This window comes from Ascaphus truei, chromosome 4 (genome assembly GCF_040206685.1).
Source record: "Ascaphus truei isolate aAscTru1 chromosome 4, aAscTru1.hap1, whole genome shotgun sequence".
Lineage (NCBI taxonomy): Eukaryota > Metazoa > Chordata > Amphibia > Anura > Ascaphidae > Ascaphus > Ascaphus truei.
The window spans coordinates 67,493,163-67,518,738 of NC_134486.1; the positions used below are offsets into that span (position 1 = coordinate 67,493,163).

Below are 25,576 nucleotides of genomic sequence, written 5' to 3' on the forward strand. Positions count from 1 at the left end.
GGAGGGGGGGTGACAGATGGCCCGATGGGAGGGAGGGGGGGCGACAGATGGCCCTGCAGGGGCCTGAGGCAGACAGGCGTGGAAGGGCTGGCTGCCGGAAGGTGGAGGAGTGGAAGCGCTGAGGAGGGAGGCCACTGCCCAGAGAGCCGGAGGCGGGGTAATCTCCCCCAACAACATGAACCCGCCTCCGGCTTTTTTTTTTTTCTCCAGCGCGAGCGCGGGAAAAGCAGCAGCGCGAGCGCGGGATATTTAAAAAACACATGTGTGCTGCTTGGGCCAATATTTACTCGCCCGGGGATTAAATCCACCCGCCCCGGGCGAGTAAATGTATATAATTGTCGAACACTGTGTGTGTGTATATATATATACATATATATATATATATATATATATAACATTTATTTTTAATTTTTTTGTTACCAATATTTAAATGAACCTCTCCGTTACTATATATATATATATATATATATATATTTATATATATACATACACACACACACACACACACACACACACACACACACACACATACACACACACACACACACACACACACACACACACAGTTGTGTGAAGTACACCCTCTTTGAATTCTATGGTTTTACATATCAGGACATAATAATAATCATCTGTTCCTTAGCAGGTCTTAAAATTAGGTAAACACAACCTCAGATGAACAACAGCACATGACATATTACACTGTGTCATGATTTATTTAACAAAAATAAAGCCAAAATGGAGAAGCTATGTGTGAAAAACTAAGTGCACCCTTACTGCTTCCATAGGAATTAAGATGCTAAGTAGCAGACAGGTGCTGCTAATCAGATGCCCTTAATTAAATGATCATCAGCAAGTGTGACCAGCTCTTTAAAAGCCGAAGTTTTAGCAGATTGCTGGTCTGGAACATTCAGGTGTCTGTTAACACAATGCCAAGTACAGTAGGAAAGACATCAGCAATGATCTTAGAGAAGCAATTGTTGCTGCCCATCAATCTGAGAAGGGTTATAAGGCCATTTCCAAACCATTTAAAGTCCATCATTCTACAGTGAGAAAGATTATTCAAAAGTGGAAAACATTCAAGACAGTTGTCAATCTTCCCAGGAGTGGACATCCCAGCAAATTCACCTCAAGGTCAGACCGTGCAATGCTCAGAGAAATTGCAAAAAAAACCAAGAGTTACATCTCAGACTCTACAGGCTTCAGTTAGCATGTTAAATGTTAAAGTTCATGACAGTACAATTAGAAAAAAGACTGAACAAGTATGGTTTGTTTGGAGGGGTTGCCAGGAGAAAGCCTCTTCTCCATAAAAAGAACATGGCAGCACGGCTTAGGTTTGCAAGGTTGCATCTGAACAAACCACAAGACTTCTGGAACAATGTCCTTTGACAGACAAGACAAAAGTGGAGATGTTTGGCCATAATGCACAGTGCCACGTTTGGCGGAAACCAAACACAGCATATCAGCTCAAACACCTCATACCAACTGTCAAGCACGGTGGTGGAGGGGTGATGATTTGGGCTTGTTTTGCAGCCACAGGACCTGGGAACCTTGCAGTCATTGAGTCGACCATGAACTCCTCTGTATACCAAAGTATTCTAGAGTCAAATGTGAGGCCATCTGTCTGAAAGCTAAAGCTTGGCCGAAATTAGGTCATGCAACAGGACAATGATCCCAAGCACACCAGCAAATCTACAACAGAATGGTTGAAAAAGAAAAGAATCAAGGTGTTGCAATGACCCAGTCAAAGTCCAGAACTCAACCCGATTGAAATACTGTTGCTGGACCTTAAGAGAGCAGTGCATAAGCAAATGCCCACAAAACTCAATGAACTGAAGCAATATTGTAAAGAAGAGTGGGCCAAAATTCCTCCACAACGATGTGAGAGACTGATAAAGTCATACAGAAAACGATTACTTTAAGTTATTGCTGCTAAAGGTTGTGGTTCTACAAGCTATTGAATCATAAGGTATACTTAGTTTTTCACACATCTCTTCTCCATTTTGGCTTTATTTTTGTTAAATAAATCATAACACAGTGTAATATGTCATGTGTTGTTGTTCATCTGTGTTTGTATTTACCTCATTTTAAGATCTGCTAAGGAACAGATGATTGTTATTATGTCCTGATATGTAAAACCATAGAATTCAAAGAGGGTGTCCTTTCTTTTTCACACAACTGTGTATATATATATATACACAGTTGTGTGAAAAAGAAAGGACTCCCTCTTTGAATTCTATGGTTTTCACCAGAAAATGTATTTAAGAAAAAAACTATACTTTCATTTGGGTAAGTGATGGTCTAGAAAATGTCAGATTGTAGTTAAATTCCAATTCCTGCCAGTTCATATGCGCTCTTTGTGGTCTTTGCAGAAAATCTCTTCACCTTCCCATACATTCCAAGTATTTGACAAGTAAATTCTGATTTCAATGTAGTTTTTTATTTTAAAAATATATATAAATAAAAAGGCATTATACTCTGATAAATCTGGTGCTGATTTTTGCAACTTTTGTGCACAAAGATTATGTTGATACATTTCTTACAAAACTTAATCTATAGAAATCTCATCAAGGGTGAATGATCTTCACACAGCCAGACTCATAACTGATTCCAATGGCTCCTTTCATTGATAATTGTGTTACTTAAGAAAGCACTGAAACTTTCTCAATAGCAATCAATGCTGAGTCAGGGGTCAATACACAATCTCTAGCATGAAACATTAGGGTCAGCTGTAATGGTGGCTAAAAATGTCCACTTTTTTTTACTTTATTTTTAATGGGTTTGACCCATTCATTTCAGCCCCGGGACCCCATGGTTCGAGAGATACACACCTGCGTAGGTGCTTCCGGTATCTGTCTGCAGTTTAAATGTCCCAATCATGGCTTCCTATTTGCCCATATGAGCAGGACATTTACACTGAAGAGAGATAAAAGTACCCCTTAAGGAAATAAGTATCTCAGGAACCAGAGGGCCCACTGAGCTGAAATGAATGGGGTACAGCTCTGGAGACCCCCTGCTTCAAACGTATATATTTATAATATATAATTTAACAAGCGGCTACTGCAAATCCTGCTTTTTGGGAATGATCTGTGGATATCTCCGGGCCAAAGGAGCCAGACGATCCGTCTATAGTTATGGTACAGAGTAGGCCAGGTTTAGTACTGTTGTGCTACTTTAATACTTCATTAAACAGGTGAATTCTGAGACGTACCTTGAAGGTGGAGAGAGAAGGTGCTTAGCAGATATTATGGGGAAGGACATTCCAGAAGTACAGGACAGTAAGTGAGAAAGTTAGGAGAAGGCTTTAGATGCAAAAACTGTAGACAGAAAACAACCTTCAGCAAAACACAAGAGGAAAGCATGGTTATACATGTAGCAAGCAATTAGGGCTAAAATGTAAGTGGGTCAGATGAGTGTTTAGCCTTGAAAGAGCAAAGGAATTTTTTTGTGAGTAACAACATTTAATGGGAAGTCAGCAGAGGGATTTTAGCAGGAGAGATTCAGGAACAGACTTTTAAAAGAGTTAATGTATGGGAGAAACATGATAGACTGGCAGCTAGAGCCTGTAGAAAGTTACAATAGTCGAGGTGGGCGAGAAGAAGGGTATGGGTTTGTAGTTAGTAGCAATTGAGCAACAGAGGAAAGAAAGTATCGCAACAATGTTACAGAGAAAGTATTGACAGGTTGTAGCGACAGCATGAATGTGAGAGAAGAATGGCAGGGAGAAGTCAAATGTGATGCCTAGGCTTCATGCTTGTGTGACAAGGTGTATGATAGTGCTATTCATTTTTCCCTTGTTTTGCAGATCAGCACAACCTGTGTCAAATATAACACACTCTATTAACAAGGTTCTTTCAATCCCCCCATAAACTTATTTTTTTACAGCCTGATTGTCACCAACCACGGGGTCCTTGGAACTGAAAGAAAAAGCATGGTCCATCTCTAACGGACTACCCAGTACCCATTCTGTAAATCAATGGGGGATAACAAAAAGTAGGGTAGATTGCTGTTTTAAGTCCCTGCATTTTAATTCACTTTTCTGGAGCATAATACAGTACATACATAATACATAATGCCCCTGTAAGCTCCAACCGGAAGCTTGTACTACAGCATGGCAGACCCAGTGTGGGCTTGTTAGATTCTGCATAGAGAAGGACTGTACCTGCTTTATGAGTATTTTAGCTCTGCCAGTGAGTTGTGACCTTGTGCCACATTCTCTTTCCTTAAACGGAAATGGGTGGAATTTGCCTCTGCTTCATGACCTGCTGGTTTAAATATAAATATTGAGTTTAGCAGTGTTTTGGTTAAGTATAAATTACTTCAATGTGCCTTGCTACACACAATCCAGAGCCCTGCCAGACCTCTCTAAATTAAAAATGGTATTGTTTACTTCTGATTATATGCATGGCCATTACCTATTTTATATAGATACATTTATCTCAGGGCAGCTGAGAGCAAAATGAATTGACTCCTTTCACTAAATAAACAAACCAGCAAAGTTGTTGTTCTGAGTGTTCAAAATCATTAAAGTCACTATTACATGAGGAGTAACAGATTGTCAATGAAACATCATAAGAGTTGAATTGATGAGTGAACTTGGGAGTGCACAGATAGTAATACCTTTACAATGCTCACCACCCCACAGTGGGTTGGTTGCACCTCTAATACTGTATTTAAATACTGCAATTCCAGTCCCAGCTACGCACTAAAATGCTGGTACTGTGTTATTTAATGTGCAATATAGTATATTTAATGGAAACACTTGGGCATGGGGTTTTGTTACTGTGTTTCTTCACTTTTAATGTGTTCACTCAATTCCGGACGCTGGTTTTCTTTTTTTAACTGCAACTTAGTACTTTGTTGTAGAGAATATTTATTTGCAGTTTATACAAGCGGACATCACATATCTTCACTGACAGTGTTTCTGTTACTGTGCATAAATACTAATGCTTCTACTGGGATGTTTGTTATCATTATATAGAAATTAAAATCAAACCACCCAGATTATTGTTCATATTGGGTACCCCTGGACTGTAGTAAGGAGTGTGTGAGCAATTGCTTATGCTTTGAACTAGCACACATTAAAAGCAATATTTAAAATAACAAATAACACTCAGATTTGTAATCTCATATTTTATAGCCTGTGTAACAAGTTTGTAAAATGTATATATTGAGTTACAAAATATTTACACATTTTTCTCAGGAAATAGAGATTTATTATATACATACAAATAAAGTGTCTTCACGTGTTCTGTATTGAAAATAAATAACTATTCACAACAAGCCAGCTAACCAGAACACGAGATAAATACAGTGAAATTATTATGGTTTAAAACGCACCTATTTATTTCTCCAACAGTTATTTCAAAATGAATTGAAATATCTCTATTGAAATTCGTCTAAGTGTACTTAGGTTATCTTCCTATTTACACTGTATATATTATGCAGTCTTTGGAATTCAGACTTAAAATCAAGTTCTTCTCTAGCATGACATTTGAGCTATTCTTTAGAAATTTAATTTTTACCCCCAAAAAATAAATGAAATATCGAGACATATATTCTATGACTAGCTAGGAGCAAGAAAAAAATGTTATTGTGAACAATATAACCTTTTATCAGCATTACCCAAATTCATGTATGCAGTGGTTAAAGTGCCTATAAACAAGTTATACTTGTCTAAATTAAGAATATCTTAACTTGTTACTGTAACTCTTGGGACAAAGCTGTTTGGATTTCATTAAAAAAAACTTTACATAATATATGTTCTAAAAACAGGGAAGAAGTGGTGCAATATTAAAATAAACACCTTTTATTTAAAAAGGAAGCAGGACTGAATGTTTGTAAATAAAACAGTAGTATCACTTGTGCAACTGAAAAGTAATGATACTTTATACCACTAGTGGTATTACACTTTGACCACTTATTTTAGACCTTTATTAAGACTTTAATATATAATCCAATGCAATGTTCCCTCTAAGGCAGACTGTGTAGCTGATATTTTTATAACACATCGGTCGAATTGTGTTGCAATTTCTAGATTCATGTCAGTTTAAAAAGTCATTAAATGCTGTTGTTAAAAGTTACTAGTCACTAGATGTACAACAATTCAAGGTATTCACACTTACTGCTAACCTCTTCACTGCTGGAGGGGTTAATCTCTTAGATTTGCCCACCTGAAGTCTCAATATGAAGAATTATGTATGTTATTGAACAATTCCGTGTGTTCATTTGCATGTCATTACCAAAGATGCTGAATCACTCTGTGACATGGGAATGAAGCAGGTTTTGGGGACCTAGGGCAGATATGTAAATACACTCGTGAGTTTATTTCATGCCATGATAGAAACACTAAAGTTCCTGTTGGGGGGCTGACTTCACCTGCTGGAGCACCACATCTGTCTCCGAGGTCTTACACTTGTAATCCATAGCAGCATGGTCGATGTTGTGTTTCCTGACCATATGACATATGATTCCTATCAGAACAGTAAGCATGGACAAGATTCCAACACTGATCCCAAGCAACATGGCTGGCTGTAAAATATGTACTTGAGGTGGGGTTGTGCTAGATGAGGGGGTTTCTGGAGATACATCTTTTCCACCTGAACCTTCATCCAATACACAGGAAGTGTCATCTTGGAGGATGAAACCATCTTGGCAATAGCATTGAAATGTACCTGGAAAATTAGTGCACAAGTGTTCACAATGCATTGATTCGCATTCGTCCACATCAATGCACACTGTGTCATCTAAATCTAAAATGAAGCCTTCTGGGCAGTTGCAGTTTTTCCTTGTATAATGTGGATCGCATTCTGCATCACAGACAGGGGTGTCGCAGAATAGTTTGCATTTACCATGGTGTTTTTCATCCAGGATATAGCGCGAATAACAGGTACAGGTATAGCCACCGGGATAATTGTCACAATTATGTTCACAGAGAATTCTTGGGTCGTCACACTCATCGATGTCCACACACCTCCCATCTACCAGCTCAAAGCCAGAGTGGCAGCTGCATACAAAACTACCTACTGTATTAGTGCACTGGTGTTCGCAGATGTTCGGGAAAGTTACACAGTCATCAACATCTTGACATCTCTTTTGATCCTCAGCAATGATGTAGCCCTCATCACACATGCAGGTGAATTCAGATGGTGTTTCAGCGATGCAATGCTGCGCACAGGGGTTGGGTTCACACGGATTTGGTTGTGGTGATGGTGTTGGTGGCGGGGAACAGCTCCTACCATCCCCTGTGAGATGGGTTTCTGGGGAGCACATGCACTTTGGGTTCCCATTATCTCCCATACATATATATTCACACCCCCCATTTTCCACCAGGCAGGTCCAGGGGCCAGGTTTCTCAGAGCTCCACTTCATGTTCCCATTGCCTTTATCTTCTACACAAATGAGAGGATCGTGGCCATTTGATAAGAATGCATTGGTGTTAGGAGGCAGCATAGTAAAGTCACCATGACTCACTGCAAAAGGGATCTGGTATGTGACACTATACCCGTCAGGTGGGTACAGGGCTGCACAAGTCCGGATATAGCTGAACTCACACACATAACCATCAACTTTTGAGTTACAATCTTTTGCTTCCCAGGACCGATCACTGTGCACAGACACACAGCGGGGGCCACACATCTCTTCACCAGTCTTCCAGTTGGCGTAGTCTGTGTTGTTATCCCCTGTTATCCAGTGAAACCCTCTAAGTATTTGGGAGGTGTCTGTGCATCTGTCGTTATAAGGGTGCTCTAGCCCTATCCATACGGTGCTGCTATTCCTCTCCGCTTTGTCCATGAGTATGGAGATGGCATCAGCTTCCACTGTGCTCCTCACCGTCATCAGCTGCCCCCCAAGCTTCGTGCATGTTCTGCTTGCTCCTTGATAGCGTTTGCTGGACCACGATATTGTGTAACAGGCCTGATCGATGCACACAGCCTCCAAAGATTGCTGATCCGTGGGAGCCAGATACACCAACTGCGCCGAGACCAGAACTCCCCAAATGGCCTGAAACAGCATGTTCATCCAACTCTGTGCAGCCAGGGAACCGACCCGGGGACTGGCAGATGGGTTACCCGAGGGCAGATTGGTGAGAGGGAGCAAAGAAGCTGCACGTCTCCAGCCTCTGGGATCCTGCAATCACTGCTGCTGAGTGAGCTTTGTGTCATGTCTGAAAGTTTGTGCCCAACTTTATACACTCCCCGGCCCACCCCACAGCCCAGGAAAAGAAAGAAAGGAAGGAAGTGCCGGGAAGGAAGGGCTGTAGTCGCTTGGGATGATGATGATGATGATCTGCTTGTAACATTCACTGATTGCTGCACAACTTTCGGGGCACGGGTCATTTATCTCCAGCTCCTAGTAAATCATAATCAGTGAAAGTGTATAATGGGACAAGGGAGGCGGTGGGCGAGTGAGGGGGAGGAGAGGATCTCTTGTTACAGTAACCCTCCTCCTCTCAGAGGACATGAGCTGAAATGTTCCCACTTGGTCCAGTCAGTTCTGAGATATGTTTCTGCCGTTTTGAGAAAGAAAAAAAAAAACACGACGCAAATATTATAAATCCGAAAAAATGTACGTAGATTTGTTACTGTCCTTGCCAAGGACACGCAGTAACAGCTTGCAGTATAGACTGTAAACATTGCAAATAAACCTATACCCAGATATATAGTAGCTGTCTGTCTGGCTATACACTATAAATAAACAGTCGAAAAACTGGGTACTCACTTCAAAAGTAACACAATCCTTTTTGGGTGCATACCTTACAAGTGTCAGCATAAGCGCAAGAGCAGTAGAAAAATTGTAGCAACTGTTTGGTTGCTCTCTCTCTCTCTCTCTCTCTCTCTCTCTCTCTCTCTCTCTCTCTCTCTCTCTCTCTCTCTCTCTCTCTCTCTCTCTCTCTCTCTTTCTCTCTCTCTCTCTCACACCTACACACACACATACATACATACTGTACACACACCACGCTTAGTTAAGTTATGGTGGGTAAAAAAAAGTGACAAAAACCCTCCACAGTAAAGCATATATATTTTTTGCAGGCACAGGTTCCTGCCCTGTGGAGCTTACAATCTATGTTTTTGGTGCTTGAGGCACAGGGAGATAAAGTGACTTGCCTAAGGTCACAAGGAGCCAAGCACCGGGAATTGAACCAGGTTCCGCAGCTTCAAACTCAGTGCCAGTCAGTGTCTTTACTCACTGAGCCACATGAAGACACGTGAATGTGCTCACACGTGAATGTGCTCACAAGTGATATTTTTATTTGCTATATGCGATACGGTGGAGGTTTTTTGTCACCTTTTTCACCCACCATCATTTTTTTATAAAGTATGATAAACCTACCTGACAAAGTGCCTGTCGGCACGAAATGCGTCAGAGTTTTCTCCTCGAGGTACCCGCAGTTGCTGTATAGTTTGCTGACCTCAATAAAACATTTTTTAAGTGACCCGGCAGTATCAGCTTGTCTTTGGCATGTCCATGAACCCAGTGCATGGCTATATCCTCCTGCATGGGAGAATTCCTCTTTGCTGGTAAACCTACCCAGCCTTGAAAATTGCAGAGCCAGTACAACCAGCTTCACACTGATGAGACCCAAAAGGTCGAAACAGCTGTCTGTGAGTGGTTTCACTGGCTTTGCATCTAATCGCATGCTGTGCTTAAAAACGGTGTGAACAGTGAGCATTAGCTTATAAGGGTTCCATATAAAAATGGATTTCAGGCAAATGATGGCAGTGTGCTCATTTGCATGCCATTTCCCAGAATCCTTTGCTGCAGTGGAAGCACTGTATGCTAGGTGATAATGGTGAAAGGCAGGGTTGCAGACCTGTCTAAAACATGTGAATGTGCTCACAAGTGATCTTTTTATTTGCAATATGGTGGAGGTTTCTTGTCGCCTTTTTCACCCACCATAACTTAAAATGTGTATGATACGCACGCACGCACGCACTGACCTCCAGCAACTTTTTTTTTTTGAATGGAGGTGGTATACATACATAAACATAATGTAAAAATGTATAAGCCCAGGGGTGGCTGAGCACACCCCGCACCTCTACTTCCAGCCCCCATTCACACACAACGACCTATTTCACGTGTATCATACTGTACGTTAAAAAAAATAGGGTTTCTGAGCCTTCTGCCGTTTCAGTTTATTTTTACAATAAATAATATCCAATGTCAAAAATCCAGTTACCTTCCTTCTGTGCATATGTGCTCTCTTTCTCTTTATTTCTGTATGCAGGGGGCTGAGGGGGTAGTATGGTGAGCATATGTCCGACATACATACACAATGTAATAAAAAAGTGAATACCAAAAAATGTTAAAATACATTTTGTGGAGGAGAGGAATGTTAGAACAAGAGGTCAAGTTCTGAGTTTGGAGGGTAGTATACTCAGGAGGAACATGAGGAAGTACTTCTTCACTAAGAGGGTAAAGAGTCAAGCAACATATTCAGTGTTTTGGTGGCTAATACAATAATTGAATTCAAATGCTCAGGATAGACACATTGGTAACCAATACATGGAAATAAGACAGGGATCAAATGGTGTCAGAGGCTTCTCTGCAATTTAGGAAAGGTGATCGGCTAAAATGTATAACACATACATACATTCTAAATCAGAATAATGTGTAACAAGTGTGTACTATGATTCTCATTAAATTAGAAACCTAATGAAAGTAGGTGTAAAAAATAGTGTATGACAGTGAACTGTTATTGATTATTGTACACTAGGTGAAAATCACCATAGTTTTATTTTTATAAAAAGATTTTTGGAACCTAAAATGTAGTGTAAAGAAAAATAATCAGAATTGTGTAAAAATAACTCCACAAATCTACAGAACCAGGAAAAGAGACACACAAGGATGATGCTTGCTTGCTTCAAAAGGTTATATAAATAATACAAAGGTTAGGCATTTACCATGACAAATGTATTGCAGGCATCTCAGGGTGCAAAGGGGTTAATCTATCTAGTAACTTACATAAACACTTATTTTAATGTATTTTGCTTTCTTATGTAAGTTGAAAGAACACAATAGCATGGATAAGATTTATCCAATAGACATTTACTATCTAATGTCTTCACAGGGACTCAAAGAAGACCAAAACGATTAAAATAGCGTAAATCCAAAACTAAATATAGAATTTTATTCAGCTTAATGCTGTTTGAATTAGGTAGCCAGGTGATGTCACTTTTTTAAGTTCTGATGTCATAGATTTTCCAGAAGACTTCTGTGCATTTGTTAGTCAACAGTGTTGAAACAATATAACTTTTTTCTCCCCCTCGTCATGCCGTATGTAAATGGGGAAATACACTGTATGACTGAACACTTACTGTTTCTTTACTCTTACACAAGTTGAATTGCTTTTCAATTGAATTACAGTAACAAACTAAAAATACTTATATTTGTATGAATCAACCGGCTTATTTTTAGCAAGTCTGGCAACCTTGTCAGGTTTATTAAGACATTAAGGTGAATATGCATAATTTCAAGCAAAGTTACTTGCCTTAAGATTTGTTAACCTCAAAATTAGTTGAGATTTTTTTTTTTTTTAGAATGGAAAAAATGACTGAAGACTAAGCCTCTGATTGAGCCACCTGTGCTAAAGCTGGGATATTCTGAAAACCTGCCCCGTTGGTAGGAGGGGGGGGGTGAATGGGGAGGGGGGTTGAGGACTGGAGTTAAGCACCCCTGCTTTACACCACACTAAAACCCGGGTAAATGTAAAACTAATGATTGTACATGACCCTCTATGAGAATATTGTTAAAAATGCTTCTTGTTCAAAAAGCAGCACAGCATTATTCCAAGATTTCAGGTGATTTCATTCTTTAACCCAGGCTGTACTGAAAGCTGTGTAATACGGCAGGCATAAGCTTTATGTTAAAATGGATAAGACGTAAAGAGTGACACACTGTGCTCATTTGCATGTTATTACCCAGAATACCTGGCTGCAGTGGAAGCATTGGGGTAGATACTCAGAAGGTTGTTAACGTTTCTACGTGACTGTAAGGCTACGGCCAGGCAGGGAGCGGGCGTCCTGGCTCTCTCGATTCGTGGCCGGCTAGGTGCGCACTCATCTTGGGGTGCGGCCACAACGTCACGGAGCTGCGAACCACTCACGTGACGCGCTTGCAAGTGGCAAAATCAAATTTGCTTGCTCTGCAAGCATCTAAGCGCCGAGCGTGCAACAGCTCTTGCTCACGCTGGCCACACACATTGCCTCAATGTGTTTCAGAGCGGCCGGCGTGAGCGCGCCCGCCCGCTCAGTGCCACCCTGGCCGAAGCCTAAGAGAGGTGTGCAGAGGAATGCAATGGAGACAGTTTTTAAGGTGAAACTAATATAAGACTTTATTGCCTGTTCCTTTAAACAGCACAGCAAACAAAAATATACACAAAACAATAAACACCTATCCCTGTGTTAACTTACTTCCCCAGTCCCTCTCTGCAAGGCTGGGGGTGAAAGCCCCTTACCACCTTATCACCCCAAAGTCTCAGCGGTACCTCAACGCAGGTGGCCCTTCAGGTCAGTGGTGTCTGGGTAGTTGTCTGCCTGAGGGTGCAGGCATAGAGTCTGGTCCCCTTGTGTCTTGCTCTCAGAACACAGCCCTCCTTTTTCTTATGTCAGCTCCATTGTGAGCTAAGGAATCTCCTGTTTCTCACATCCAACTTTTTCTAAGCATCCTAATCAGCCAGGTGGAGTCTGGTTGATTGCCCATGTGCAATTAACCAGCACACTGCTGGATTTAGAGGCAGTTTCTCTCAAACAGTGATAAGTCCCTGTTACAGTGACATTATCTATTTTCAAGGTATCGATATCAGTAACGCATATCCCCAAAGGTGCTTAGTGCTACAATGTTCAGTAATTTTCCTTAAAAATATGGGAACCATAAATGTTAAGAGACATATGCAAATAATATGGTAATGAGCAGTTTACCTAACAACAGAGATTCTCACACCCCTGTAAATGGTAACACATGACAATAACACTACGATATTTAGCATCTTTCAAAAGATGCCCTTAGATACAAACCCTGATTATCATTGTATTATTTTTTGGAATAGCATTAAAGCAAAGTAATGAGTATACAGTAGGTCTTAACTCTTTCATTACAAAAAGTTACATGTTATACAAAGATATATATTATGGATTATATCCTGTATTGGCCCGATTATAAGGCGATTTTTAAACATAAAGTTATGTTGAAAAGTACATACTCACCTTATAAATCGGACCCCATCCACTTTGTGAGACAATTAGCAGTTTGGTGTATCTGATAGGAGGGTGAAAGGGAGGAAGCTTCACCTTGGGAGCCCGAGGCAGCCATGTTTTTTGAGTCAAGGAGGACAGACGCAGAGAGACAGACGCAGAGAGAGACACACACACAAACACACACACACAGAGAGAGAGAGAGATACACACAGAGACAAAGAGAGAGAGACAGAGAGACAGAGAGAAAGAGCAAGATACAAAGAGAGAGACAAAGAGAGACAGAGAGATAGAAAGAGAGAGAGAGAGACACAAAAACACAGAGACACACCCACACAGAAACAGAGAGAGAGAGAGACACACGGATAGAGAGGGGGGAAAGACAGAGAGAGAGAGAGAGACACACACACAGACATATACAGAGAGAGCGGTGCGCGACATCTTTTGGAACATTGCTCTGGACTTTCTACAAGTGGCAGCACACCTCAGGACAAGCACAGGAGGGGGACACTCCAGAGATATGAGTAGAAATCTTCATTCAACATTGCATTATCTGTGTGGTTTTATAGAGATCCAGGGATCATCCCAATGAGGTTGATCTTAGTTTCATCTGTCCAAGGAATGCTGTTTCAGAACTGGGCTGGCTTTTTTAGATATTGTTTGGCAAAGTCTAATCTGGCCCTTCTATTCTTGAGGCTTATGAATAGTTTGCACCTTGTGGTGAACCCTCTGTATTTGCTCTCGTGAAGTCTTCCCTTTATGGTAGACTTGGATAATGATATGCCTACCTCCTGGAGAGTGTTCTTCACTTGGCTGGATGTTGTGAAGGGGTTTTTCTTTACCATGGAAAGGATCCTACGATCATTCACCACTGTTGTCTTCCGTGGACGTCCAGGCCTTTTTGTGTTGCAGAGCTCACCAGTGCGTTCTTTTTTTCTCAGAACGTACCAAACTGTTGATTTGGCCACTCCTAATGTTCCTGCTATCTCTCTGATGGATTTTCTTTTTTTTGCAGGCTAAGACTAAGGCCCCGTTGCACGCGTCCGCACAGCTGTCTTGCTTGCCGGCGGCGCGTGCAACTCACTGCACCGCGATCTGCGGTCTGCAGGCAACTTTTTTCGGAGCGGGGGGGGCGTGACCAAACGGGTCGGGTGGGTGGGGCCATGACGAGAGGGGCGCGGCCATGACGTGTGTCCGTGTGCTGGAGTGACATATCTCCAGTTTAATCGGGTGCTGTAAAGTCCCTTCCCGTCCACCGCCCCCCTCTCTCCCCCCTCAGTTTGCCCTGAAGCGGGGCCCCGTCCCCCAGGCCCTGCATGAAAATGAGTGTGAGGACAGTGTAAATACATGTGTCCCGCTCCCCGCAGCCTCCCTGCTCCCCGAAGCCTCCCCTCCTCCTCCCCTCATTGCCAGGGGTTCCCCCATCCCGTGCATCTGCTTACACTGCAGAGAGAGTCAAAAAAGCCGGCAAAAAAAAAGAAACAGGCCGCCTCCCTACGAGCTCCTTCCCTGCTCACCTCCTCATTGGCTCGTACGCGCACCACGTGACGCGTCAACGCTCCAGAACACCTTCTTCTGGTACCACTGGCCGGCTGACGCGTCACAGCACGTAGTGAGTCACGGATGAGGAGGCAGCGGGGACCAATGGATTGCAAGTAAGGGGCTGGTGGTGCACGCGGCCGCACGCACCACCGGACGCAGCGAGACCGAGCCCTTAGGATGCCTGTTTCACTTGCATTGAGAGCTCCTTTGACCGCATGTTGTGGGTTCACAGCAACAGCTTCCAAATTCGCATGCCACACCTGGAATCAACTTGAGACCTTTTACCTGCTTAAATGATGATGAAATAACGAAGGAATAGCCCACACCTGTCCATGAAACAGCTTTTGAGTCAATTGTCCAATTACTTTTGGTCCCTTGAAAAAGAGAGGGCTACATATTAAAGAGATGTAATTCCTAAACCCTTTCTCCAATTTGGATATGAACACCCACAAATTAAAGCTGATAGACTGCACGTTAAGCCCATATTCATTATTCAACTGTAACTTGAATTTATTTTGGTACACAACCGAAATAACAAAACTTGTATCAGTGTCCAATTATTTCCGGACCTAACTGTAGAATCAACGCTTATGTGTCAATTTTAAGTTCAAATCTAGCTTGTTCTACAGCTGCATAAATGTGGCTTTACAATTTGTTATTGAAAACCCCTAAAAACAATAAAAAAATTAGTTTTGAATTGGTGTTTCTGAAATCCGCAAGTGCTCAAAAAAACATTCCATAGATGGTTGGAAATACATAATTTAAGCATTGTTGGCTACACGTTTGTCATAATAAAATTTAGCAATCTGAGCTATGCAGTCTAGGAAGAGTGCTACATTTCACCCAATACATATACAAATAAATAACAAACATAAATAACAGAATAGTGTAAAACGAATAAAAACTAAAAAATTATACATTTTATAAAAAATAGTGGTTTTGTGCAAAACTACACATTTCTTAGAAATGACTATTTCTTACAAGTAAATATTTGATGCTTAACAGGTAAATGCTTACAATGTAATATATTATACACTAACAAATATTCTTACTTTGTGTTTTGCCCAAACCGGGATAAATGACAGAGTTAATCTGACTACACTGACTTTAACCAGCCAGGAATGTTACAGAGATGTTCTGCTCCATCGATGTCACTTCTCCATTCGGTCCCTGTTCAAGTTGCTTCTCCATCTTACGGAAGTCTATGAGTTCACTCAAATAAGTGGAATGCAGAGCTTCCCTGTTATGGAGAAGTGGCTTCATATCATAATTAAAAATCCTAATTAATCTTAAATCGCATACTGTATGAGCTATTTTCTTGTTTTGGTTGTTTCTTAAAGGGTAAAATAAATGTATGGATTCTAGTATAAGTCCAGGCTAACATGGACATGCTAACTGTACATAACACGGCCCTGCTTCCATTAACATGATGTGGAATTTAACATCCTCACCTTCGAAACATATTCTAGTACTGCATTCTGTTTTGCAAGCAGCTGAAGACTGCTAAGTTTTCCTGTCTTGTTCCCTTACTTACACTGTTGTCAAGGGAGTGAAAAACAGGCTTCAGTTCGATAAGATTTACTTATTGCAGCATTGTTTGCATTATTAGACTCCGTTGTCTACTGGGCATTTTCAAATGCAAAACGGAAGAATTTTGATGAATAAACATACTGTATACTGTACGTACAGATCACAATCACAGACTGAAAACTTTAGCATTCTCCTTTTTGAAAGTGAAAAAAAGGGGGGTTATTTGAGCGCGCTGTCTCTCCGAGAGCTCTCCCACGGCTATTCCAGTCTCCCCTGCAACTCCTAGTCTCCCGTGATCAGCGGGGCACACTCAGCACATATAAACACAAAAAGAGGAGCGCATGGAAAAGAGAACCAGAAAACCGGACTTAGTGCACAATTCTTTATATTAAAAAACACATACACATCAACAAACTATTACAAAGATAATGTGGTGAAAAATGAAGAACACCACATACATAACAATCAAAAAATGGATCAAATTAATGAAATCCAAAACATCCACAGAGAACAGGGTATAAATACCCAACCAACCATAAGAGGGCACCTGAGGAAGTGTCATTTGACACAAAGCGCATAGGTGGTGGCGTCGTACACAGTGACGCACGTTCGTGACAACGGACTTCTGGGTTGCTGCTTCAGGACACCATGAGAACGCTCCTAGGAGACTTATAGAGACACAAGGTCTGATTTATTACCATCTTGCTTGCCGAGTGATCCTTACCTTATAACAAATGGAGTGCCTTCTTATGGTTGGTTGGGTATTTAATCCCTGTTCTCTGTGGATGTTTTGGATTTCATTTATTTGATCCATTTTTTGATCGTTATGTATGTGGTGTTCTTCATTTTTCACCACATTATATTTGTAATAGTTTGTTGATGTGTATGTGTTTTTTAATATAAAGAATTGTGTACTAATTCCGGTTTTCTGGTTCTCTTTTCCATGCGCTCCTATGTTTGTGTTTATATGTCGTTTTTGAAGGTTACTCTTAGACTGAACTGCAGGTTGATGAATCCACTCTCCTATTCATTATACAGTGTGTCATGTCTCCTATCTGTAGGTTGATGTATTACTCCAGCTTTACTCATGATGTATAGTATTCATTCTATTTCCACGCCACATGGAAACACACAATATAATGACATATACTGTTATAAGGCAAAAAGACTCCAAAAAGAGGAATATAATAAAGGCAACAAGACTCCAAAAAAGGGAATCAGGAAGAAATCTTCATGTGGGCAGACAGCATATGAGTCCAAATCATTACTACAATAATGTATTTATTAAATAATACAAAAACATCTAGAGGAATAAGGTTAAAACATCAGTAAAAACAATCCCAATCTGGAGCGAGGCAAAAATATAACCATGTACAGTATATGGAATGTATATGAGGTGAACCTAATGCTAAAGTGCAAATAGAATCTGATATTAGTGAAACAAGGTGTAACAGGGGAGTTATCCCTGTTCAGGTAATGTGCCTCTAATCCAGCAGTGTGGTGGTTAACTGCTGGTAGTCAATTAACAAACACCACCTGCCTGATTAGATTGCTTACAAAAGCCTGTCTTTTGAAACAGGAAGTGAGACTCCTTTGCTCACACCTGAGCTGAACTTTGGAGACAGAGCAGAGATTCCTTAGTCCCCAATGGGGCTGAACCAAGGAAGGGCAGATGTCTTGAGCGACAAGCTGACCACAAGACAAAGGGGATAAGATTCTAAACTTGGAGCCTGACATTTTCTGTGCACACAAGGGTGCGGTTCTAGGAGAGCAGAGAAGCTTCCCCTACAGCAGCCCAGCTAACAGATAAGACTTTTTCGTATAAGACTATTATCTATGTCTGTGTATTGATAATGTCTCCATGATTTGGTGCTGGTAAAAAGCTTAGCTAACCAACCCAGTCAGAGAGGGCTGAGCTACATGTATAGATAGTCTCCAAAGCAGAGATAGGGGTTTTTGGTTGGCTCACTATTTCGCTTATGTTGATTTTTTTTTGCTGTTTAAAGCGACAGGCACAATAAAGCCTTGTTATAATTTCACCTTACAACAGTCTCCATTGTGTACCTCTGCACATGTCCTCCTACAGGAGGGAACAAAGTTTTCTGACCAGCACCAGTAGAAAGTACCCAGTTAAAGCAACCATCTAAATTCAAATAAAGAAGATGGTGACACACTGAATAATCCTAAACAGAGCATAAATCAGAACATAGAACAACAATATTATAATATATAGTAGTGTATGTTAATGCAAGAGGCTAATCAATAATGGAACTACGATAGGTATGGAGATCCAGCTGAGTTGCAGGCAGGATATATCAATAGGGAGAGAACAGAAATATTGTGACCCAAAAGTTCTGGAGAAAATTGTAGTTAAAGAGAGTATTGATTTTATATGGCCATGAGGGCTGCTCACATATATACTGTAACTGAAAAGGGTCCCTGCCTAGGAACAGCAGGTCACAAAATCTCCACAGATTGTAGCCGTGTGCAGTCAACCACACATCCAGAGCAGGAAGCCTAGCTACCGGACGTGACGTACGTTTTGCAAAAGCTCTGTCAAGGGCGTGAATAATTAGTCCTCAAGTGTCTTTTTAGTAGTATTGGTCGAGGCAACGTCATAATCATGAACCGTAGAGCAAACCAGAAAAATATAAAAACAGGACGGAATAAATGGAGTATCAGAACAGCAATCCATATATTAGTATCACAATGAGTAACTGATCTTTTACATAAAGGAAAGTGGATATCTAACCAAAAGCACCATAATGATGATTATGCTATTCTATCTATATATACAGTATATGGTATTATCCAAATCGTATACTGAAAATCACTCAGCAATAGACATAATTATCCATTTAGAATAATAGCATAACAGATAGCAGATGAACGTAATTGTAAGCCCGTAAACAGCAAACATCTATTTCCCTAATGCCATTGATACTGTTATATCTATCCAAATAGGATTATCCAGTTATACAAGTGAATATTGCCCGTATAAAAAACAACCTAAATTAGAGATAATAAGTACTGTATATAGTAAGTATAAATTGGGTCATAGAAACTCAGTAAATTGCAATTCTCTGTTTAGCCCTTTTGGTTTAACATTTGTCATATGACATATGTCATACCATATAAATATATGTAAACAACATACAGTAAGCTAGGTCAATGTTTGACTGGATGGATCCAGTAGGTAATTAAAGTTATAGCCATTGATAGATTTCCCCAAATCTCTGGGTTTCCAACATTTGTTATCATCTGACACATTTCATGTCCATGTTTATTTATATTGCTGTGTAATATACTGTATGCATTTTATTTTAATTGTCACCCAGATAGCAACAAAATAAAAATGTTGTATCTCTGCATCCAGTATAACACAATCTCAGGAGATACGGATCACTTCAGGCAGTGAGATTAACTCTAACAAATACCCTGTTACCCTTCATCAATAGATCACACATTATGTCACAAAAGTTGAACATAACATCCTCAAAAATTCTCTGGAAACCGTCCTTGTCATGAATCTGGAAGACCCATCAATCATTCTAGATATAATGTATTAGTTATTGGTGGTGTGCTTATAACAAATAACAGTAAACCACTGCCAACTGTTCTCCCAGCTAGATAACCAATATTGGAAACATCATATAAAATATTGTCAAAATGACATAAGGGTGATCAGGCCTCTGATTGTGGAGAGAATGGTTTATCACTATTCAGTGCCAAGTGAGTCAGTTCAAGTCACCTTCTTCAATGGCGCCTCATATGCTGCAAAATTAATTGGAAGCTGTTCTGGACACAAATTCTTTATATTTGTATTTATTTATGTTTTGTACAGTCAGGACTACACAAAAATAATTAATTGTTAGCCCTACTGTATAAATTAACCTATATGCAATGCCCCAGAATTCATCCAGGTGGTGCTGTCAGGCCCCTTCTGTTTTTGTTTCTGCACATTCGTTACTCAATCATTAGTTTCACTTTTACAACCTTTTTTTGGTGGAGAGAGAGAGACTTTTAAAGACCCAGTCACCCAGTTTGCTACATATACTGGAGCATTCTAACAGCAGTATCACGATACTATGTATTACTTGTTCATTTAGGTTTGAGAGTCTAACTGTAAAAACACAGTATATATCACATTATATATAAGATTCACTGCTTTCATTTAAGGCTAGTTAAGGGATTGTGCCTACACAAACTAAGGAAAGAATCAGTGACATCACCATTACCTACCGGAACCAGGACTAATTAATATAGTCATTTTTTTACAACATACCCATCTAAAAAGGATCTGCAAAAAGAAAAAGTTAAATATAAGATCAGAATTAAAAAAGCTAAATAAAAGTAATTTGTATAATATACTGTATTATATTATTTTGTTTTTAGAACCATCTAAGAGGCACTGGGGTTTAAACTCCATCAGGGGTAGAGTGACCATCTGATCCAGGTTATCAGCCTTATCAGACTGTACTAAGCTTTATAAAGAATGTAAGATACAAAACTAGGACTTGTTCAACCTGTTTCTGAGCAACTGGACACTTAAGAAAAAAGGCATTTTATTGGTGGAGTTAACTACTATTTCCATCACCTGAATATGAAAATAGTATTTTCCATTTGATAATAGTGAAACTTAACGTACAGTAGGAAATTATAGAAAAGAATGTAGAGCACATTTTTGTTTATATTAATGTATCTGTTGTGGAAGCTTATAAACTTCTGAGCTTCTTGTTTCTCTACAGATATGTTCAAGGAAGCTGATGCTATTAACCTCACAGGCCGATAAGCATGTCTCTCCAGGGTTGCAGAATGAACAGTTACTGCAATGACGTCAGCTTTATGATCATCAGAAAGTGAATATTGAATTAATGTGACTGTTCTGTTACTGGAGGATTCTATGAATCCTGATCTATTATTAATATCTACTTGAGGTCATTCCAGGGTCACGGTTAACTCAATGAATCCCTGTTTCCTGTACGTAATGAAGCATGGCAATGTCTCTTTTCTCAGAATGATGAAATAGTCTGTGGGTTTTTTAATCCAATGAGTCACTGGGGAATCCCGAGGTGTAAAGGTCATGAGTTTGATCTGATCCTTTTAATGCTAGCGTGGTGAATAGTAGAACGCTACTGTACGTTAATTTTTCTAGTATCAAATGAGCCTATATAACATTGTTTAACCTCTCCAGTAATGAAAGTGGCTGGAGGTTAAAAGGCTATACATTTGATTTCTAAAGGTAAGTATGCATAAATTAACTAAAAAATAAGATCAAGCTGTTCACAGAATATTGCAGTGGTTTTTAAGCTTTGGCATGGGGCTCTGGAAGTTGAGCCCTCCCCGGAATAGCAAAATGCTGCTCTGAATGATACCAGCCGCCTACAAGTACTCGTGATGGCATAGTCATGGGGTAACGTGATGACGTAACAGAAAATGCTACAACGCGTTTCGTACATGACAGTTCTTTCTCAAGGAGTTTAAACATTAGCCAGTTTGCTGGCCTAATATACACTGAACTTAATGCTGATTGGATGAAACATCAGTCACATATTAACATACAATTAATTGATTGGATAGTGGAATTATTAACTGGAACACCAAATCACAAGAGTCCCAAATTTGAATAAAATGAGTATAATTCAGTATATTTGATACAAAAGTGGTTTGGTGAAAATAGAAAATTTAAATATCTGATGAAATTATTTGGTGATTAAATAAGTTGATCAAATGTTATATTCGTATGATCACTGTGTGTAATATATCAAATAGATGAATAAAGTGTGTAATCATTCCAATGACGATAACATTGATTGGAGTAAATACAATTTGGAAGAGATACATATGACCAACAATAAATGTATAAAGGATGTAAACAACGTATACCTTAAGGGGAATATATATATATATTATAAAAAATTAATTATAATAATTTGATCAGTAAATCCATTAACACCTTCTTTGGTTTGAACTGTGAAAATCCAAAATTGTTCCCTTTTTAGGAGTGGTCGGCCTAATTTAACTTTTAACATGTTTTATGCCCCAAAAATCTAAATGTTTATGGTCAGAATTATGGAAATTGATGTAACCCCCTGTGCTGGCAAGCAACACAGGCTGACTGCCCCCTACCAGGTTCCTCTCTACATGTGACTGTAGCAAGCCATTAGAAAGGCTGATGAAGAAAGAGGGACTGAGAGAGAGAGGGATTGTTAAGGGGGGGCAGCCATGACAGTTCAGGCAAACTCCCTAAAGGAGTTTGTGGACCTGTTTTGGAGAGAGCGCTGCACAGCTGGACGAGCGTGTGCAGCAAACCCCAGCAGATCAGGACCAGTCTGCAAGGAGCAAAGGAGAAAGAGAGACAGCCATGCAACAGAGCCGCAGCCGAGCAGGGCCGTGTGGCAGGTCATGAGTGATTGAGAGACACATCAAAAAAGTGTTATAATAGATTACTCAGATGTTTATGATTATCAATAATTTGTTTTGTATATTTTTTGTTATTTACATATTTAAAATTTGTTGTCTTGGTTTTTTTTTTAATTGTTTTACCTATGTATCTCTTTCCACAAGTACATTGAAGCAAATAAACAATATATTTCGTTTGACAATTAATAAATGCATTAATATGAAAAATTGACCTGGAATCAGTAAGTGACTTTGAAGTTATCATAAAACTACAAGCCTTGCATTTAAGGCATTTGTGAAAACCTTTAAGTGGACTATTTAAAAGAGAAAATGTACTGCTATTGTTGTTGAGACTTTTCTAACTTTAGAGTTTACAACAGAGTTGGTAAACATACTGGTGCTAAAATACTCTAGGTTGCAAGCCTTTTTAGGTATGATTCTGGGTTTAGTGGGTAAAAATGTGGTCCCAAAACTGCCTCTAGTTTTAAGATATCCCAATTTTTTAATAGCCTCTTGCATGTATATTGAATAAAGGTATTACATGGAGTGACAAGGGGGATTTTCCGATTACTCTGGGATAGTTGTTTCTTGCATTTTTTTCTGATTTTTTTTTTTTTTTTTTTTAAAGAAAGTTTCTTGTAGGAAAGACACCTCATCTGGGCAATTGCGTTTTGGTCTGAGAAAGTGACTATAAGGGATATTACAAATCTATTATTGCCAGTCATGGTTACTTTGAGGATCCAGAAATAAATTTACATTGGTTGGTTTGACGTGTACAGTATATTAGTCCTGATCTATTATTAATAGCTACTTTGAGGTCATTCCGGGGTCACTGTAAACTCAGTGAATCCCTGTACGTAATGAATTGGGTTTTCCCAATATATATATATATTTTTCTATGAATGGAAACTATGAGTTTATCAACAAAAACTAGAGATACTCTGCGGTTGTAAATTAAAAGTAGTGGTACTACATACCCTCTGATACCATCAGATATTGACCACTGTCTGCAACACATGGCATTGACCTGTTCAGTGCTACTTACTATATTCATTTGAGAGTAGGGTTGGGCAATAACATCATTTCCCATAATAATGATATTAAGAAACTAATTATGATAACACTTTTTATCGGGATAAATATCTCTTCATTAGGAACCGTAGAAAATATCATTAAACACACAATAAAAACAGAAGAAGACATCAATAACGTTAATGTGAAAGCATTGTAATTTGAAAGGCATTTTATTTTAACATTTATTACAAATTTAAAGTGGTTAGAAAATAAACTACCGTACATTTTAAAATAAATAAAATACTCTTGCTTCCCCCATTTTCCTGGACATCAGAGATGGGAGTGGAGAAAGTGCTTAGGGGTAATAGGATAAACACAGTGCTACGCGTTCCTCAAATTAAAAAGGCATTACAAGGGGGCGGATTTTTTTTATATAGGATTAAAGCATGGGTCTCCAGAGCAGAACCCGATTAATTTCAGCTCCGGGGAACCCCTGCTTCCGGAGGAACTTACCTGCGAATAAGGTGCCAGTAGCAAGTAGCAGGTTGCTGTCTCGGCAGGTTCATGATATGTCTGCTGTTCAGAGCTCTCAGGTCCTGTGGGCCAAAAGGAAGCTGTGATGTCATCAGTGTGAATTCCTATTGGCCCATGTGACGCTGGAGCTTCAAACCTGAATTCACTGCTTGCTGAGCCATATCAACCACCGGCACCTACTACAGAGGTTTGTATCTCTGGAAGTAGGGGATCCCTGGAGCTTAAATTAACAGACTTGAGCTACGGAGACCGCCTGCTTCAATTCTATATTAAAAAAAACTTTACAAATTTCTTTGGCATTTGGGATTGCTCCTTTAAGGGGGGGGGGGGGCGGCGTGCTGCTAACTTCATGTAACCCTTCATGCCCAGCTTCAAAGGAGATTAAATTGGTGTATTATGTATGGCTACTCCACATGGGTTACCTTCACTCGGGGGCTGAATTCAGGTGGCAGGGCGAGGAAATACAGTACCAAGATTGCAGAATTGGCGCCAGGAACTTTTGTCCTACAAATGTTTTCTATTCAGGTCCCCAGGCACACCACACCTTATACAAGTTTATAATGTCTCTTTATTTCCTTACTTCTATACAATGCTTTATGCACTTCCATGAAGGCCCATTCTTAACACGCAGAGGGATTATATCTTTTAGTTGCTTAAATGTTCTGAGCCTGCCACTTCCCTTGCCTCCAGAGAAGACTGTTAATGCAGATCGGTGGTTAGAACCGATCTGCCGGCACACAGGAGTCTTCATTACAGAGGCCCTCTGTGGCATGACACTTGCATTCTTCAAGGCTTATCTTGGACTCCCTTAATCTTCTTATGGGATCCTGACTTATAGGGTACTGTACCTGTCTACAACATAATAAACAAGAGGGCTGTGCTATTACTTTATAAACATTACTTATCCTCTTTCCTCTACTCTTGTCCTCCTGGAACCCAACCTTCTCGAACTTTCCCCTCCCCTTATATACTCTCTGTGATGTCATGGTCCCATATTACAGGGTGGAGCCCGGTACATGTTAACCATACTAGTAAGCCTTTAGATGGGGGGGTTACATTCAGAAAAGGTGGCAAGGAGGGGTGCCGTGACCTTGTTTACATTGGCAGCTCAGTCTTCAGCTGTCTGTAAAGCATCAATGACTACCATGACAGACATCAATACCATAATAATAACATGTTCAATATTGACTTATAGTCATTTATTTTTATCACAATATTACTATCATGTAGGTTATTGGTTAACTCAACTTGAATGTCGTTTACGAAAGTCTTTCAATCTCTGTGCTGTCACTTGTCGAGTTATTGAAACAACAAGTAAAAGTCTGCATATTATTAAAAAGAAAAGAATATGCAGTCACATACCA

General features: G+C 39.9%; 1 protein-coding gene across 1 annotated transcript; it reads right to left on the reverse strand.

The window, feature by feature from the left end:
• Window positions 1-2,470: 2,470 nt before the first annotated feature.
• Window positions 2,471-8,408, reverse strand: THBD (thrombomodulin). The gene has a single exon (XM_075595985.1). The coding sequence runs from the start codon at window positions 8,017-8,019 to the stop codon at window positions 6,346-6,348; it is 1,674 nt and encodes a 557-aa protein (XP_075452100.1). The 5' UTR covers window positions 8,020-8,408; the 3' UTR covers window positions 2,471-6,345.
• Between the last annotated feature and the right edge of the window lie 17,168 nt (window positions 8,409-25,576).